General features: G+C 35.6%; 1 protein-coding gene across 3 annotated transcripts in view; it reads right to left on the bottom strand.

The window, feature by feature from the left end:
• Positions 1-6,916: 6,916 nt before the first annotated feature.
• RC3H1 (ring finger and CCCH-type domains 1) overlaps positions 6,917-20,326 on the bottom strand; it is a 72,591-nt gene continuing 59,181 nt past the window's right edge. For 2 of the 3 annotated variants that reach the window (XM_051998922.1, XM_051998924.1), the window contains exons 17-20: positions 19,601-19,733; positions 17,102-17,278; positions 15,998-16,113; positions 6,917-15,276 (exon numbers count right to left, since the gene is read on the bottom strand). In XM_051998922.1, the coding sequence (XP_051854882.1) occupies positions 15,123-15,276; positions 15,998-16,113; positions 17,102-17,278; positions 19,601-19,733 (580 nt within the window). In that variant the 3' untranslated portion in view covers positions 6,917-15,122. The remainder of the gene's footprint in view (positions 15,277-15,997; positions 16,114-17,101; positions 17,279-19,600; positions 19,734-20,326) is intronic. The other variant, XM_051998923.1, reaches the window with a different exon arrangement.

Raw genomic sequence — 20,326 nt, 5'->3', positions numbered from 1 at the left:
TTCCTCCAGATAAGATGGAAGATCTCCATACCTTATGTCACCCCACAAGACTGGGGAGTGATTTAAGAATAACATCATATAAAGGCCTCATTTCCAAAATATATAGAGAACTGACTCAAATTTATAAAAAATCAAGCCATTCTCCAATTGATAAATGGTCAAAGGATATGAACAGACAATTCTCAGATGAAGAAATTGAAACTATTACCACTCACATGAAAGAGTGTTCCAAATCACTATTGATCAGAGAAATGCAAATTAAGAGAACTCTGAGATATCACTACACACCTGTCAGATTGGCTAAGATGACAGGAAAAAATAATGATGAATGTTGGAGGGGATGCGGGAAAACGGGGACACTGATGCATTGTTGGTGGAGTTGTGAACGAATCCAGCCATTCTGGAGAGCAATCTGGAATTATGCCCAAAAAGTTATCAAACTGTGCATACCCTTTGATCCAGCAGTGTTTCTATTGGGCTTATATCCCAAAGAGATCCTAAAGAAGGGAAAGGGACCTGTATGTGCCAAAATGTTTGTAGCAGCCCTGTTTGTAGTGGCTAGAAACTGGAAATGAATGGATGCCCATCAATTGGAGAATGGCTGGGTAAATTGTGGTATATGAATGTTATGGAATATTATTGCTCTGTAAGAAATGACCAGCAGGATGAATACAGAGAGGCTTGGAGAGACTTACATGGACTGATGCTAAGTGAGATGAGCAGAACCAGGAGATCATTATACACTTCGACAACGATATTGTATGAGATGTATTCTGATGGAAGTGGATTTCTCTGACAAAGAGACTTAACTGAGTTTCATTGGAGAAATGATGGACAGAAACAGCTACACCCAAAGAAGGAATACTGGGAAATGAATGTGAACTATTTGCATTTTTGATTTTCTTCCCGAGTTATTTTTACCTTCTGAATCCAATTCTCCCTGTGCAGCGGGAGAACTGTTCGGTTCTGCAAATATGTATTGTATCTAGGATATACTGCAACATATTTAACATATATAGGACTGCTTGCCATCTTGGGGCGGGGAGGAGGGAGGGAGGGAAAAAAACGAAACATAAGTGATTGCAAGGGATAATGTCGTGTAAAAATTATCCTGGCATGGATTCTGTCAATACAAAGTTATTATTAAATAAAATAAAATTAAAAAAAAAAGAATAACATCATAAACTGATGCAAAAACCACCATCTTATACGGATAGGGGGATGGGGTGTTATACCTCTTCAAATATCTGCAGAAACTATCAATCACATTTGTGAATTATCTGTGTGTGTTACCTCTTTTCTATATATTAAAGTTTTTATTTTCAAAACAAATGCATGGTTTACTTTTTTATATATATTTTCACTTTTATTTCATTATAAAACTAAGAATATGTTCCATCAATGGTTCTTAAGAAACAGTGACTGATGTTTACAGTGGGTTTGAGTTTTTGTTTTTGTTTTTTTGGTTGTTGTTGTTGAGTATTCTTTTTTTATTATTAAAGCTTTTCTAATTTTCAAAACATAAGCATGGATAATTTTTCAACATTAACTTTTGCAAACCCTTGTATACCAAAAATTTCCCCCTGCTTCCCAGCACCTTCCCTAGATGGCAAGTAATCCAATATATGTTAAACATGTGCAATTCTTCTATATATATTTTCACAAATATCATGCTGCAAAAGAAAAATCAGATCAAAAAGGAAAAAAATGAGAAAAAACAAAATGCAAGCAAACAACAATAGAGAGAGTAAGAATGCTATGTTGTGATTCACACTCAGTTCCCACAGGCCTCTCTCTGAGTGTACATGGCTCTCTTCATTATTGAATAATTGGAATTGATTTGAATTATCTCATTGTTGAAGAGAGCCACGTCCATCAGAATTGATAATTCTATAGTTTTGTTGCCATGTATGATCTCCTGGTTCTGCTCATTTCACTCAGCATCAGTTAATGTAAGTTTCTTTAGGCATCTCTGAAATCATCCTGCTGATTGTTTCTTACAGAACAATAATATTCCATAACATTCATATACCACAATTTACCCAATCATTCTCCAGTTGATGGGCATCCACTCAGTTTCCAGTTTCTAGCCACTACAAACAGGGCTGCCACAAACATTCTTGCACATACAGGTCCCTTTCTCTCCTTTAAGATCTCTTTGGGATATTAGCCCAGTAGTAACACTGCTGGATCAAAGGGTATGGCAGAGTTTACTATCTTTTTAAGCATAGTTCCAAATTGCTCTCCAGAATGGCTGGATGTGTTCACAATTCCACCAACAATGCATCAGTATCCCAGTTTTCCCACATCCTCTCCAACATTCATCATTATCTTTTCCTGTCATCTTAGCCAATCTGAGAGGTAGTACTACCTTAGAGTTGTCTTAATTTGCATTTCTCTAATCTGTAGTGATTTAGAGCACCTTTTCCTGCCTACAAATGGTTTTATTTCTTCATCTGAAAATTGTTCATATCCTTTGACTATTTATCAATTGGAGAATGGCTTGAATTCTTATAAATTTGAGTCAGTTCTCTATATAGTTTAGAAATAAGGCCTTTATCAGAATCCTTGAATGTAAAAATTTTTTTTCCAGTTTGATTTCTTTCTAATCTTATCTGCATTAGTTTTGTTTGTACAAAAATGTTCTAACTTAATGAAATCAAAATGATCCATTTTGCATTTCATAATGTATTCCAATTCTTCTTTGGCCACAAATTCCTTCCTCCTCCACAGATCTGAGAGGTTAAACTATCCTATGTTCTTCTAATTTGCTTATAATATCACTCTTTGTGTCTAGATCACAAATCTATTTTGACCTTATATTGGTAGACCTTAAATATGGGTTAGTGCCTAGTTTCTACCATACAAATTTCCAATTTTCTCAACAGTTTTTGTCAAATAGTGAGTTCTTATCCCAAAAGCTGGGGCTTTTGGGTTTGTCAAACACTAGATTACTATTGCCATTGACTACTCTGTCCTGTGTAACTTCTCTTATTGATCCTTTCATCTGTCAAAGTGGAGAAAGTGGTAAAAGGCCAATCTGGACCTGATTCCCACAAACAAGGAGGGGGCACATGACCACTCCCCTCACGTAATTCATAATAATAATGGAAATGCTGGCCTTGCATAGGCCGATACGTTGGATTCTGGAGGAGCGAGTGGCCGACCCGGGGCTGGCGTGCCTGTGAACATTGCACGTCAGAACTTTGTGCCCACGTGCGAGGGTGGACCGTAGTGCCAGCCAAGGACTTTGTGCCTTCTGAAGCACGTGCTGACACGAAGTTTGTTCTATTAGTTCTTTTCATGTGTTACGTAGAGTGTAAACTCTCAATAGGCCCTGTTTTACACATATATACACAGAGATGGAATAATTAAAATACAGGATAGATAAGATAGAAGAATTAGGGTAGACAGGATGGCTAAGATGGATGGCAGGTGCTCTAAAGGTTCTCAATAAAGGTCACCAGAGTTCACTGAGGAATGATGGTGACAGATCTAAGGGAACCACTTTGGTAGCTGTGCAGAGGATAGATTAGTATAGGCAGAAATTAATTAACAGGTTACTGCAAGAGTCCAAGTAAAGAATGATGAGGGTTTTAAGTAGGGAACCGTCTGAATGAACAAAGAGAAGGGAACAGCTAAGATCCTTGGGAAGTAGAAACTGTAAGATTTGGCAACTGACTGGGTATGGGAAGTAATAGTCTCTGTATTTTGTTCTTCTCAGACCATAGCTAGAAATAATAGTTGATGTGGATCTAATAATTGCTTTCATTGATTGTTAATAAAAGCTAACACTGATATCCAATAATAATAGCTGACCTTGATATCTAGTGATGATTACAGCTAACATTTATATAGGATTTTAAAGTTGGTAAAGCACTTTTCGTAGATTATCTCATTTAACCCTCACCAAAATTGACAAAAGAGGTAGTAATTTTGTTCCCATTTTACAGATTAAGATGCTGAGTCAGAAAGGTTACTTGATCTGCCCAGGAATTTCCAACTGCAGTTCAGCAACTTAAATGCCAAATCTACAATACTGTGTTCAGTTTTGGACACCATCTTAAGGAGGATGCTAAAAAAAAATAAATTCAGAAAGTAAAATGACTATGATTAAGAGCCTTGAGTCCATATCCTGAAATCATTAGAATGGGCTGAGGATATGATTTGAGGAACATGAAAGTTATTTCCACATGTCTGAATAACTATTATATGTTAGAAGTATTAGATCTCTCAATTCCAAAAGAAACTGAAATACTGGCTTGCAAAATTTAGATGCAAACTTGGACCTGAGGTAGGGAAATGGTTAATCAGTTATCCCAAATGTAATCTACTGCTGCAGGCCTCCAAAGATGGGAGTCCCCGATCTCCCACTGCAGCAGGAATTCCTATGAGAACATACCTGCATTGGACCACTCCTCTTCCTAATGTTTTGGTGGACAGAAAATAGCAAATTGAGTAGTTTGACATGCACCTTACTGCAAAGGGATGAGGGGAAAAGGAAGGCTCCCATGAACTTTGCTATAAGAAAAGGCAGCATCTAGAAATGCTCAAGAAAGAAAATAAAAAGGGAAATCATTTCAACAAGAAGCCTGGGGTTTATCTGAAAACTAATGTAGATGTAGTGAATTTACAAATCAATTTAGATTTTGAAAAGAATATATAAAAAGGCTACATAACAAAAAAACAAAAAGCATGTTCTTAGAAAAAATATTCTTGGAATTTCACAATTCATAAAAATGTTGATGTTAGCAAGATTCTTAGGTTTCACTAAGAAAAAAAAGTGGATCAAGGCAGGCATAGATTTGGACATATTTAATCTGCTGAGAAGTCTTGAATGGAGATATGATAGTTGATTGATGACATTTAAGAGGCTATTTATTATAAAAAGGACTTAAACCTGTTCTATTTAGACTCAGAACCAGGAATAATGGTGAGGAAAATGTTAGAAAAACAATCAAAAGGGATTGTCTTGAGGTCTTCTAAATAACCAAGCAAGGTAAGGATTTCCTTTTGTGTTGGGGTTGGACTACAACTCCCAACTTCTCAAATAATACACTTTACCTCCATAATTTCTCCCCCTTGGTGGTCTCCTCTGCTCCTCCTACTTCTCTGTAATTAGCCCTAACCTCTCTTCTGAACTTAGCCTGCGTCTCAACCTGTTCCTCATTGGCATCAAAGTTAACCTGTTCAGGAAGAGCTCCCATTTTCACTTTCTATCTTCCCATTTCCTATACCTATCCCACAATTCTTCCTCTCCTCCAAGTTTGCAATATTGGTCTCTTGACTTCTTCTCCTTTGAATTCCAATTAGCTGCTAAGCGCTGTCCCACTGTATCTCTTCTTCTTTCTACTCAATCTCCACTCAAGTCCAGGCCCTTATCACTTCTCACCTGCTCAGTTTCTAGTCTTCCCATTCCTTAGAAGCCAAAGTAGCTCTCCACAACTGGAGGTCTACTCTAGAACTACGTCTCCTCTATGGTCAGCAATCTTTACAGATTCCCCAGGGCCTCCAGCATATAATTCCTCAGTCATCTAAGATTTAAAGACCTCCACCCTCAGGGCCTGACTTCCCTTCTTTTTAAAAATTCCAATAGTATTTTATTTTTCCATTACATATATTCTCAACATTCATTTTTGTAAGATTGAGTTCCAAGTTTTTTCCCTTCCTCTTTCCCCTCTCCCTTCGAGAGTTATCTGACATGTTATACGTGTACAATCACTTTAAACATTTCTGCATTAGAAATGTTGTAAAAGAAAAATCAAAAGGAAAAACCATGAAAAAAAAAAGTGAAGTGAAAAATGTGAAAATAGGATGCTTTAATCCAGTCTCCAGACGAAGATTCTCGGATCAATATACTGCTGAGAAGAGCCAAGCCATGTCTATCGTGGTTGATCACCACATAATTTTGGCGTCACAGTGTATAACGTTCTCCTGTTTCTGCTCATTTCATGTCTTTCCAGGCTTTTCTGATATCAGCCTGTGATCGTTTCTTATACAACAATAGTATTCCATCCCTTCCTCAGCCATTCCCCAACTGAAGGGCATCTACTCTGTTTCAGATTCCTCACCAAAAAAGCCCATGTGGATCTTTCACTCTTCCATTCTCTTCTGAGCTCCCTTCTCCTCCTCCTCGTACCCACTCCCTTTCATTTGAGCCAGACTGTTTCCGTACTTGTCCCCACTTATCTACCCTCCTCACCTCCCAAATCCTTTTAAGGATCAAGCTGCCTTGTTTGAAGTCATTCTGATGATTGTGACCCCAGCCAGGGGCTAGTGTACAGCATCGTCTGGAGGGAAATGGGGGAGGAACCCAGGGCCCAGCACAGAGCGAGCACGGCCTGTCCCGAGATGTAGAAGAAATCTTTTTAGGTGGGCAGACACCTGTGAACTTCCTTCACAGGCCCGATGTCTCACATCCCAATCTCACAACTGACCATCAAGCAAATTGTCTAACTTATTTTTTCAGCCTTGGTTCCTCCATGTATCAATCCTGTAACTCTACTGTTCCAGGATATTCTCCTTAGCCTCCCAAAACCCCCAAGAATTTTTCTCCCAAAGTCCTCCACATTTTCTCACACTGTTAATACACTGCCTTCGGGCCCGCCATGCAGCAGGCCATTTTGGGTGCACTTCAGGGGTGGGGCACCTCCACAAGCCAGGCTACCCTTTCTCCCCCGGAGCCCTGAAAATGTAGGTGGGTGACATGTAAAACCCTGTGCCAATAGCTTACTGGACCTCTCTGTGGCTGCCTGTTTATGATACATGAAAGAGTTCCCATTTGTAATACTGCTGTGCTTTTTAAAAAATTGGGGCCAAGCTGCATATTAAGTTGATAGGCAAATATTTCTCATGAACAGAATAAAACGCTTTAGGCACACTTACCCTTCTTCCCCCCCAAAAAAGAGACTACACATTTCTTCATTAATTTATCATTTAATATAAATGCTGACAGAAAGCAGATAAGATCTTGAAGACACTTTCATATATTTACAAACCAAAAGGTGAATCACCTCCCTTCTATACTTAAAATAAATTTTCTTATCTGCAACTCATATAGGAGCCTTAAACACTAGTAGGAGCAACATGAGGCTGAGTCAGTTTTAAAGGTAATGGAGAGAAGGAAGAAGAGTGGCATTTTCTTTATGAACAACATGCACACAATTTCCCCCTCACATAAATTTGGAAAAAAAATTGACTCTATACCTTTGAAAAAACTTCTAACAAATGAAATATGGTACTTTTTGAGATCTATAGTTAGTTGCTGCTTGCTGCCATAACTACTGTTTCTTCCTTCTAAAATGTTTAGAAGGCTTTTTCAAAAAGTAGACATAAATGGAATAGAGGAAAGAGAAAAAAAATCCATTTTAAATAGCACTTTTCTTTATCCTATTCCAAAAGGAGAGTCATAACATTCACTTTCACATTTCAGTTTCCCCACATTTTAATGGATTTAAAGAAAGGTTCACAGATTACAAATTTCACTCACAAATTCCAGTTACACTAATTTGGGGGAGGGAGGGTGAAGGGGGTTTGAAACATGAAAAGAAATATAATCAAAATTTAGCAATTTTTCAATCAGTTGCTGCTATAAGGCGCAAACTTTTTTTCTTTTTCAAAGAGATATTTTAGGAAGAGAATAAGGAATTGAGGCATAGGAATAAGGAGCAGGGAGAAATCGTGTTACAACAAAAATTAACAAATGATATTTTAACATTGATTTAGAACAGCAGACATGAATGTTCACTTATCCAAATTGCTAAGTGATTAGATAGAATTGAAGTCACTTATAACCTGACTCAAATCTCATGGTCTCCTTTATGAACCTAGACTATTTATTTTTGCTTTGTTAAATATACCTCTGCAGGGCACAATCACATACAATCAATACGATTGGTAAATTACACGAGCTCTAACCCAAGCATATATGCACCAATGTTAAAAAGTTCCTTTTTTTTTTTTTTAAACCATAACATAAAAAATAAAATAAATTCCACCCAAAAAGGTGATAATGACTGTAGAATGTCTCGGGAGACTGGTATGAGCCTAAAGACCAAATAACCATAGACAGATAAAGGGAAAAGGAGGAAAGAAACCACACATACTATGAAGGAACCTCACAACTACAAAGTTGCTTGGGGAATTCAGAAAATTTCTCCCATGACATCTTAACCCTTTTTTCTTTCTTCTCTCTTTATCTTCAAAAACTCAAACTAAACCAAAAGAAAAAAACAGAACTATCCAAAATTAAAACCTGAAAAATGAATAACAAAAAGAAAGAAAAATAATTTTGAATATTTTAAGTTCCAGTTACCAGAATGGGAGAAAAACAGCTTAAAAATGTTGGCAATAATGTTTTTGGAAAAGAGTAGTCTTTTCCTGGGAGGTTCCTTAGTAGCATAAAAAAAAATATATGGCATGCACAAATTAAAATGAAAATTCAAAACCACTTAAATCAGAAAACAAAGGAATTTTAAAGGAGCTGTTCCGGATAATATTTGAATTACAGTCAAATCAAAGCAGAGGGATCAAGCCAATCTATGGTACTACTGATAGCTACAGGTACAAACTCATGCCTCACTATAGTTTTTTTTTAAGAATACAAAATTAGGAAGGGCCACAAGACAGCTTCCAGTTGTAAGATGACTGAGTTTATACTGTTTGGATGCCAAAGACTTATAAGCTTTGCCTGCTGAGAAGGGGGATACCCTCTCCTGCCCTCCAACCGGACTGAGACCTCAATATAAGAACTCAGTCATCAAATTTTCTAATAAACATCAAATATCCCACAGATTTATCTTTTTCATTTGATGCATTCATTTCTGGACAACTGATATTTTTGGTAAAATATAGCCTTGCCTCTCCCCTCTAGCCCAAAGAAAATGTTAGTAAGTATCTTCTTCCTTTTTTTTTTTTTTTTTGGCTGTGGGCATGGAAGGAGCAGAGGGTGGGGGGGGGGAGGTGGGGGGCAAAAAAGGGGAGAAGTTGAGGAAGGAAGGGAAGGGTATGTCAGAGGCTTTTGGTTTGGAAGAAATTCATTATTTGAATGAAAATCCAAGGGCAGATAATAATGTGCTAAAATTCAAATAACTGTTCAAGAAAAATTTAGTTTAATAATATATACACATCACATATACATATCCCTTGTCTCTTTTCAAAACAGAATTTGAAAGGGCTGTTATTCACTTTGCTCAGTATAGTACACAAAAATCCTCTTAATGGGAAAATAGTTCTTACTCCTGGTATTTTAAGTGATATTTCCCTTACTCTTTATCACCAAAACAAGAATATAACAGTCTAAGTGTAGCATTTAGCATTCATTACTAGTAACAGTCAACTATGGATCCTAATGATCCAATAGACAAATTTCTTTGCTTTTGAATGATCACATAAAATCTAAAAGATGAAGTATTCAAACTTAACTGTTATTTCTTTTTAAAAAATGCAAATTTCCCATTAAAAATGTTTTTGAAGTAACTAAAAGCTGTTTTAAGAATACTTTGTTAAATCCAATACATCTAAAAAATACAAACTTAAAAGTCTTTTCAGCAGAATGTATTCAACCAACCAAAGCTGGAATTAAAAAAACAAAAACAAAAACAAAAACAAAAGCTGCTCTATTTTTAAATACAAGATTATCTGGGGACACAAAAATGATCATACTGAAATTTAATTTAGGTAATGTCAGAGGAGCAGGAAGGAATAAATGAATGAAGGCAAATTAAGGATGGATATCATAGCAAAGTAATGCTATAATAAGAGGCACCGTTTTATACCCCTGGTATTCTGCTTACATTGTTCTTCAGTCTGACAGTTCTGCACCAATAAACCCTTGTGGATTAAGGACAGAAGTTTGGGGGAAGAGGAAAAGTGGGCCACATATACTGCCGCCACTTGGATTCTTCTTTCAATGGGAAAAACAGTCTGAGACAACAGCTCACTACAAAAACCTTAGGGATAGACTGGGCAATTATTGTCTGTAACACATAAAGAGGTTGGAGGATTTAAGGTGGGGAATATTCAAATTACTGATGCAGTACTCTCACTTTCAACAAAAAATTTTCAGTGGAGCTTTAAAAGATTTTCTATGTGGATTCCCTAAAGAAAAAAAAAAAAAAGGAAAAAATGAGGAGAGGTGACAAATAGTATTAACTTCCTTAGAATATATTTTCAAAAACTACATGATCCTTCCTTCACTAGTAGGGGATCAGTAACGTTAACTGTATCCTCTTTGGTAAAAAGGACCTATGGGCATATTAACAACTCCACTTGTTCTTGTAAAAAACTCTCCCAAATGCAACACAAATATACCTTGCTTACTAGGCTGGATGTCTCTTAATACCATTTCTAATCAGTGATTTGTTCAATAATTAATTTGTCGAGTCCCATGACTTGATTACAATGATATTAGCCTCTTTTCCCTTTATATACAAAGTTAAAAGAGGCTGAGAGAGTACAAAGAAATGTATGACAGGTATATGAAAGCAATAATGAGTTTCTTAAAACACACTATTGTAAAAGCTAAGAGACTAATCAGTTTAAAGAAATGACTTTTCACTATCTTTATACTTTATAAGGCTTTAGCAGTTAACTTTAGACACATCTGTCCGCACAGTATTATGAACTCATAAACAATCTAAATGGTTTCACAATCAGAAAAGGCTACTAATTCCCCCAAACCAAAACAGAGTAAAGCACAAGTCTTTGGCTCTCCTTTAAAGAAAATAGCAGGCTACCATTCTTAATCAGACCTTTGTTTGCCTACCAGTAGGGCAATACCACATTTGTGCATCACTGAGTAATAACACCATTAGAAAAGGCAACTTCACAGAAGTTATTGGCTAAGCGAATTCATTTGAATGCTCTGTTTTGAGGCAGCAAGCTGTCACTGTTGCACGATTGGGGAGGGTGGTGGGTGAGCCAAGGATATAAGCAGAATGGAAAATTGACAAAAAGAAACCAGGTAGCTAAGGAATTATTTTGGGGGTTATTATTAAGCACAGTGCTGCAAAATTTGAGATGTTTTTAGAATTCCTATTCTGTAATGTGATGGGCTTTAAATAAATAATAAAGTGGCAAGTGAGAATCATATACAATTCCTTTCTTCTGGGAAATAAATGAAATGAGGAAGTGTGGAAAAATACCAAGTAAGGAATAGAGGATGGATAAAGTGAGGAAGAAGAATCACCCCCACAATACTCAAGTCAAATATATCTCTGCTTCCCTATTCTCCAGTTTCTCATCCAGGGCTGGCCTCAGAGGCAGGGTTGTGTCTCTGTCAAACACTTCTCTAATGTGGGCTTTGGACAAGCTCTCCCTTTAACCAGGAAGGTCATAAGGAATGAACTCAGACATTTCATCATTTCATTTTCTTTAAAGGCACATAAGGAAGGAAATCTACAGACTGTTCATAAGTGATGGATTGACTCTAAAAATGTTGAAGTAAATTGCATATTTAATAAGGGCAATCAGATCTAAAAATCACCTTCCAGAAAACTGAAAAATTCTGAAGAAACATTCTTAGTTTAACATCCCCTAACACAACTAAGCCCTTATTCTGTTGGCTAAAAAAGAGAATTATCCTAGTGCAATGCTTTTAAAATCTTGCCTTTAAACCACTCACCTATAATTATGTCTCTCTAGCTTTTTCTAAAACTGTTGGGCAAAAAAGCCATGCTTTAAGTTTTATGCCATAAATTTTACTTTCCTGGTACACGAGTAAGCCAACTTCTCATTAACCTGACTGCATAAACAGAAAAAGGAAATGAATGTTTTTGATAGCTCAAAGAAATAATAATTCAGAAAAAAAAATCATTTTTTCTAAGGAACTATGGTGTCAATCAACAGTTCTTACAGTGGAGGTATAATCGTATTTACAGAGTTTGTCAACTTCCCAGGAAGCTTAATCATGGGAAGAGATTATAAAGTAGTATTCAGAAGAATTTAAATTTTCTAAAAAAGTGTAAATTTTGTAAACTCTATTTCTAACCTGACTGGTTTCACTTGCAAACTTTCTCCAAGGAAATATGGAAACGACAACCAGAAATTTAAAACTAATCCAACTAAGTAATGGCGAAAAAAATCAATGCCTTTTGCAGATATTAACAAAAACTAGTTTGAGAACCAAGTAGATTATGTCCAAAGAGGACAATCACCTGGCCAAGTTACTTGCAACAAGGACACTGTACAAAGTGCAGCATGAATACAAAGGGGGGGTGGGAGGGCAACAGAACCACCATATACAATATTTTGGATATTGTTTTGCTGCTGTACACAGAGAAAAAAGTAGATTTGGAGTAAACAAGTTATAAGCATCGTTTTAATGATCATCTATCTACCTAAAGTTTTCTCTGAAATATGAAAATAGGGAATCAGAAGCAGTAAATACATGCAATAACTCAGAGATTATTTTTTCAAAATTACATATTTAAAAATAAAAACAAGGTGGCTACAAAATTCAAACAAATTTTTTTTGGTTTACCCACATAGATGTATACTGTAAATTCAATCTAGTTGGAAAATGCTTTTGTATTGTTAAAAATTTGTTTTAAAATTTTAAAGAATGTCTCGAAGGAAAAAAGATAAAAATAAGCTAGTGAGGGCTGCACTAGCAGTAGACATCACTATTTTTTCCCCTCAAAGAAACCTCCATATGGATCTTTGCCTTTGTTCTGTGCTGCTACACAATCAAGGTCCCTAAAACTTCTACAGAGCTGTTTTTACCATAGGAATGCACCATAACTTATAAAATTAATCATCTTGCCTCTCGAATGAAAGAATTGTCTAACATATCCAAATGAAAAAAGGGATTTGTCCAAATCATTCTCTGATGAAAGTTCTACACATTGCCTTTTGGATGTATGGAAAAATGAAGTGTTGAAACCTTGAGAATCCATCAGGGATACAGAAGCTTTTTCTTCTCCCCATGGAAAATAGGTATTAAAAGAAGAATCATTTAGGGGCTTAACTACTCTGAAGTCAAAGTTCAAAAGGTCAGAAAATCAGAATTTTTAAGTGAGTAAAAAGAAAAATGTGGCTATTAACTGGAAAAAAAAGGTCTAGTTTTTGTTTAAGTTCAGTGCTTCTACCTCCCAATCGGACATTTGATCGCAACAGCTGCGCTCATGCGAAAAAATCCTTAAAACATACTTAATATATATACAGATATAACTATGTATATGTGTATATATATATAATATATATATAAATTTTTATTTAAATAAAAAAGAAAGCTCGAATCCCAAGCCAATATGTGTATATCAAATCCTTGACCAGCCAGGTCTGTAGGGCATAATCAAATTCAATGTGAAATAGTATATAAATGCGGTGCCTTGACTGGGCAAATTAAATAATTGCTACTCAAAAGAGTGTTCTGTTTGGACTCTCCTACTGGTAGGCAATGGCAGGACTGTATCACCTTCCCCTCCCACCCCCCCTTAATTAACAGTATGATGGACAAAAAGCTTAGCCCAAGGTTGCTATGACCTTAGCAGGAGTTAAGGGTTAAGAAAAATAAAATAAACAAGAAAAATATTAACTCTTGCTTTTACCCAACCAAAGCAATGCAGTAACTTATTACATAACCAGTGCTTTCTGATTTAGTAGTCTAATACAGAAAAGGAAACAAATCAGGCCAAGAGAGGGCAATAGGCAGGAAGAAAAGGTGACTTCCATCAATTTATCCCCACCAAACATCAGATTTAGAGGCTTTCGGCTCAGGGTAGACATAAAATATCAGAATATGTGCAGCAATAATTAAATTTTGGCAAGAAAAATTCTTCATTCCTTTCAATGGCTTTGTAAAGTATAATTTTAAAAAAAAATGTGGTCAGTGAAGAGTCAGTCACTAACCCTGATTTTCAAGTATTAACTACCTATTTCTGATAACTGGGGTTTTTTTTGGGGGGGGAGGGGAGAGAGAGAAGAACAGATGCTTAATCATTCAGAATGTCATCAAATGCCAGACAGTTTGTTTTCTTTAGTCCTTGAAAATAAAAGCACTTTCAATGTCTCAGGTAGTACTATGTTCTCAGGACATAAGACACCTAAAAGGGAAGTAGTTACTGAATTGTTTCAGTTAAGATTGGAAGTTACACATTCTATCACTTTAAGATGTGTGGCTCCTGAATACACTATGATTTCCACTGGAGTTTAGAAGCCAACAAGAGCTTCAAATATTTAGCCACTATTTCAGCATTTACAATAAGAATCTCTAGCCTAGTTAACTGAAAAAGCATATTCTGTGCTTTCAGTGCTAAACTATAAATGGCTTTTATCATAACCTGGCTTAGTGTTTTAGAAGGCAAATCAGTATTCTAATTATATTATGGAGTAAGTTGGTATTGGTGATTAACAATGATGGAACTATTCAATTTGTTAATGATGGATCCCTTCTAAGGTTTAAAAAAAAAAAAACCTAAGACTTGCTTACATGAATGGCTTTAAATACAGATTCAAAAAAAAAAAAAAAGTATTACTAACCACCATTAAAACAAACATTTGTTTTGTTTAAAAAAAAAGTTTACTGCACATTTTCTGACATTACAGTCAGTAACTGATTTTTTACTTCTGAAGCACCTTAAAAATTCACACAAGAAATCCAGGTGCATTTTTGTTTGGGGGAAGTAGGTGGAGTGGAGGGTGAAGGGGGAAGAAAGGGAAGACAGAGGGGCAAGTTAGAGAAGGGTGTGGGTAAGAAGTATACACTGGGTATGTAATAATACCAAAATAAAAGAAAAACCTACTTCATTAAGATCATACAATTAATCAAACAGAGTATATATATAATATCTTCTTCTTCTTTTTTTTTTTTTAAAGCCCTGGATCCAAGGCGTCCAAAGTTATTAAAATAAAGTTCATTCACAGAACAAAAACAAATTTAATCTGAATTGCTTGCAGATACTGCTTATTTTCATTTTTTTAATTAAAAAACGCATTAATGTGAACTATGTGCAGGTTTTGTTTTCAGTAGTGGTGTTTGTGCACATCATCTTCGAGCCTGCTGCTGTTCCTGGGTTTCTCTTGTCACCCTTGGAGCAGAAGATCTAGAAGTTATGAACACCACTCCTGCCCTTCTCTTCTCCACAAACTGAACGTGGGAAGAAAGGGGCTCTTCTCTCTTTTTAGGGAGCAGAGCTGGGCGTGACTCCCGTCCTCGGAGAGTCATTGTTATCTCCTCCTCCCTCAGGATCCTCAGCCAGGGTCAGAGAGGATGTCTTGTTTGACAGGAGGCTGATGTTCTCTTGTGATAAGGATGATCCATTCGGCACCTCACTGCTAAGATCAGAAGGATAATGGATAATGTAAACAAAATGAGGAGAGAACGAGAAAAATTTGCAACTCAAAATTTTAAAAAGAAAATATAGTAATATTTAAAAGAACAAAGTTATCATTAGGTGTCATGCATGAAGCTTTTCCCCCTCCACTGAAAAACAGAAAAAAAAGAACCCACACTTAAATATTGTGAAATTGCATTCTTGACAGCCATTATTCATTTGTTTTAAGACTTTATATCAAAGTCTATGATGAAATTATTTCTTCTACCAACTAAAGAACTCCCAATATTATTTGATGACATGAAGTGTTAAAGCTAAATCTTATTTTCAAATACAGAGATGTTCAAAATTATGGCATTTAAAAACTAACACTGTGAATAGCTGGGTATGGTGGAAACTTGACAATAGACATAGTGGAAGTTCCTTAATTAACATAATTCATTTTAACATCAGGAAGGATCAGGAGTGAACAAAACCTTTGAATATTTCATTAAGTTTAGATTAATTAGCCAAATCTCTATAGCAGCTCTGCAAGAGAAGTTCTGAAAAAAAAAAAAAAAAACACTAAAATTTATCTTTTTTCATCTGAAGTACAGATTCAAAATTATTAAAATTCAAGCTGACAAGATCTTAAAGTGGCTCCTAAATTTTAGCATAATCCAAAATAATTAATCTTCCTCCAGGTACTACATAGAAGAGCAGAGGAATGATCATTTCTTTACCTGAATGCCAATGCAAGGTCCTCAGTGGGTACCTTGTTTTGTGGTTCTGCCTGTCCATTTTCTGCTTGCTTACTGGAACCCAATTTGTTTTTCATGTCCAGAGAAGATTGGTTCTCCTTTTAAAGAAGAAGAAATAAACAATGATCTTTCAATTATCTAAGGTAATGTACTTAAGTGATAGAATGGATAATACAGAACCATAGATATTCCAAATATTATTCTTTAGTTTAGAAATACAGACTCAAAAACAAAGTTAGATTAACCGTAATCCACGTCCAGTTCTTACCCATTCCCAGTGAACCACTCTAAATCCTGAGACCATATGGGTAATAAATGGCAGTAGTCTTTGAGGCAAAATGGCTAATTTTAGGAGGTAACTATTTAACAACAAAATGCCCTTTTCACATATGAAAATAAATTCTATTACTAACTTGAAAAGCTCAAGAAAACTAATCTATCAATCAAGATTACAAATTTCTTGAATGTAAACTGCTTGCATTTTTGTTTTTCTTCCTGGGTTATTTATACCTTCTGAATCCAATTCTCCCTGTGCAACAAGAGAACTGTTCGGTTCTGCAAACATATATTGTATTTAGGATATACTGTAACCTATATAACATTTAAGGATTGCTTGCTATCTGGGAGAGGGGAAAAATCGGAACAGAAGTGAGTGCAAGGGATTATGCTGTAAAAAATTACCCTGGCATGTGTTCTGTCAATAAAAAAGTTATTTAAAAAAATGACAAATTTCTTTAAAAGGGAGGAAAGAACCACAACATAAACCCAAGAATATCAATACTAGCTATAAAATCCCACAAACTGGTATTCTTTGGAAAAAATGAGTAAAGAGCAGAGCATGTTCAAGGAAAAACAACATTAAAAAGTTGCAGGATTACAGCTTTGATTAATCATGCTATTTCTATAGTGATCTACTGAAACTTATGTCTCCCAATTTGGCTCTCGATTTTTAAAAAGGCCCTCAGTAGTTTTCCTTAATGCAGTATATGAAGAACATAGAAGGAGAAAGCTAATTTTTTATGAACTCAATGTGATCCTCTTCTATGACTCAATAGATCTCTGATTACAATCATTCAACTCACTCACCAGACTCAGCTCCCGAGTTCTCTTCCCAATTTCCCTCTCCACCTGGTGTAGCTCCAAGCTCAACTGCTCACTTGACACCATTCCGGGCCACTTGGGAGGTGGTGGTGGAGGCTGGGGAGGGGGCTGGCCTGCCAGAGTGTTGGTTTCCCTCTGCAACAGCAGCCTGTTACTAACAGCCTAAATGCACAAAGCCAAGCATACGTACAATTCGGTATTCATGCCATGCACAAAAAGTGAACAGGAAATAAGGGAGATTACTGCTTTATGAGAATAATGACCTAAATATCTTTCCAACAAAAATGATGGCATTAACAAGCACTGTGTAAAATATTACAGTATGGAGGCATTGAATTTTTTGTTTTCCTTTCCCCAAAACTTACTTAGTACTTATTTTAAAAAAAGGACTTAGGTCATCCATGTTTGAGTTGATTGGTTTTTTTCTTTTTTAGCTGAAATAGCACATACTGATAAAAGATTTAATACTTCCAACCCCTTTTGAATTTTGGAATCCAAAAATTTTTTGCTGGGATTCTAAGCCCATAAACTTTTCAATGGAAATTAATTACTTAATGTAATGGTAAAGAGATTTAGGAAAAATGACCGAGGTGACTATCATTCAGCAAAATCATAAAGGTCCTGAATATCAGACAAAAAACTGACAAGCAATATACAAATATATCCTAGATGCCATGAAGTCTAAATGCCAGCCCAATAATACAAAGGAATACATGAAATTATAAACAAATAAAACTCTAATAATTCTTCCTAATAATAAAAATGAGGATCACTATTAGTCATTATTGTCTCCAAAATAATCTACAATCATTTTTCCTGAAGGAAAATAACATTTTAGTATTCACATTTAATACTCTAATGATTCTGTCAAGAAGATGCAATTATATCTAAAGGATGATAAAAAATTTTAAAACAGTAAGATTTAATTAATCTTCATCTATGTTCCCATAAGAATGTCATCAATATTGTTACAGTTGATATTCAAAATTCCTTTTACAAACTTGCGATCAAAATTATAAAATAAATCAAGTTGTCTTTTGAAAATTATTTTATTCCAAAATCAATCTCAATCTCTCTCTCTCACACACACACCCCTTCCTATATGTAGAAGTGGTTATTTCTTAAATTTTGATTTCTTAAAAAAATCCATTTCAACAAATTATTAAGTACCTACTATGGGAAAGGCATTATACTAGGTCTGGGTATAAAAAGACAAAATAAAAGTCCCTGCTTTCAAAGGAGCTTATATTTATACAGATAAATAAATATAAACTAAAGAGAGAGAGCAACAATTAAGGGAGGAGGTAGGCCCTCAAGTCCACAAGGAATACATATTGGTAAAACACAGAGTTCAAGAAATGAAAAGCAGGCCCTTTTAGCTAAAATACAGAATATTCAAATAAGATGACTGTGAGCACAGGTACTTTTTCAGATTCCATTTTTCAAAGAACATTATTTATGGAATTAATTACAAATGGTGCTAAGTTCAGGAAAAAAGAATTCAAATCAACACTTAAAAAGAGTACTTTATATACAATAGACACTTAAATGTTGGTGAATGACATTAATGAATAAAATTAAGCTAAGAGCATTTGTTTATAGTTACTATAATTCTGTAAGATTGTTAATAGATACATAGAGCTCCTACTGCTTAATATTAACAAAAATGTCTTCTAGATATGGAATTTAGTTATATATATATAGTTTTCAGAAATATACATTTAAAATATTCATAAAAAGTTCGTTCTTGGTAGCAGCCATTTTTCTCGTGGCAAGGAACTAGAAACTGAATGGATGCCCATCAGTTGGAGAATGGTTGAATAAACTGCGGTATATGAATGTTATGGAACATTATTGTTCTGCAAGAAACAACCAGCAGGATGATTTCAGAGAGGTCTGGAGAGCCTTATGTGAACTGACACTGAATGAAGTGAATAGAACCAGGGGATCATTGTAGACAACAAGATAATGTGATGATCAATTCTGATGGAACTTGACCTTTTCAACAGTGAGGTGATTCAGGCCAATTCCAATAGTCTTATAATGGAGAGAGTCATCTGTACTCAGAGAGAGGACTAGGAGGACTGAATGTGAATCACAGCATAGTATTCTCACCTTTTTTGTTGTTGCTCATTTGCTTCCCCCACCCCCACCTTCTCACTTTCTCCCTTGAGTAGCATGATAAATGTGGAAATATGTTAGAAGAACTGCACACATTTAACCAAATTGCTGTCTAGGGAAGCGGGGAGATGTGGAAGGAGGGAGAAAAATTTGGAACACAAGATCTGGCAAAGGTGAATGTTGAAAACTATCTTTGCTATTATTATTATTTTTTAAATGCTAAACAACCCTGCCCAAATTTAAACAGAAAATTTTATCACTAAAATACGACACTCTCTGTAGTATTATCAAGTTTTTCTCAAATCTCTTGAAGCTACTTCAAACTCAACTGCCAAAAACGGAAACCCATGCTTAGTCTGGTACCTCAAGTCCTCGAAGCTGGGTGTGCTGGTTAATTTGGTGGTTCAGCTGCTGCAGCTCCAGTCTCAGCTGTTCTCTCTCAGCGGAGGGTAAAGGCTTCCCATGGCTGGCCACTTCTGACATGGACAATCTCTCCCTTTGATGGAAAAGCAAGATAAGAGACTGAAGTGCAACTACTGTAGCCACAATAACTGGATGTCAAGAGAAAACACAACTCTTAAGAATTCATAGCAAACTTTGTGCATACTTTTTGACCCAACAATACCTAGGTCTGCATCCCAAAAAGAGCAAAGAAAAAGGACTCATTGGCACAAATATATTTATAGTAGTTATTTATGTGGAGGCAAAGAATGAGAAATGAAGGGGATGTTCATCAACTGGAGAGTGGCTGAACAAGCAGTGATATACGATTGTGATAGGACAACAGTCCGTTGTGCTATAAGAAATGACCAAGGAGATAATTTCAGAAAAAAACATGGTAAAACCTGTATGAACTGATGCAAAGTGAGAAGCACCAGGAAGTTATTGTGCTGAGGAACAGCAATATTGTAATGAGCAATTGTGAAAAAATTGAAAACTATGATCAGTAAAAGGATCTGAGGTAATTCCAAATGATTCACCAAGAAAAAATGCTACCCATCTCCAGAGGTAATTGATATACTCTTGAGTGTACAGTGAAGTATGATTTTTGTACTATTTTACATTTCTAAAAATGACTAATATGGAAAT

Source organism: Antechinus flavipes, chromosome 4, assembly GCF_016432865.1.
Source record: "Antechinus flavipes isolate AdamAnt ecotype Samford, QLD, Australia chromosome 4, AdamAnt_v2, whole genome shotgun sequence".
Lineage (NCBI taxonomy): Eukaryota > Metazoa > Chordata > Mammalia > Dasyuromorphia > Dasyuridae > Antechinus > Antechinus flavipes.
The sequence above is the reverse complement of the archived record's forward strand: the minus strand, read 5'-3'. Positions and strand labels throughout refer to the sequence as shown.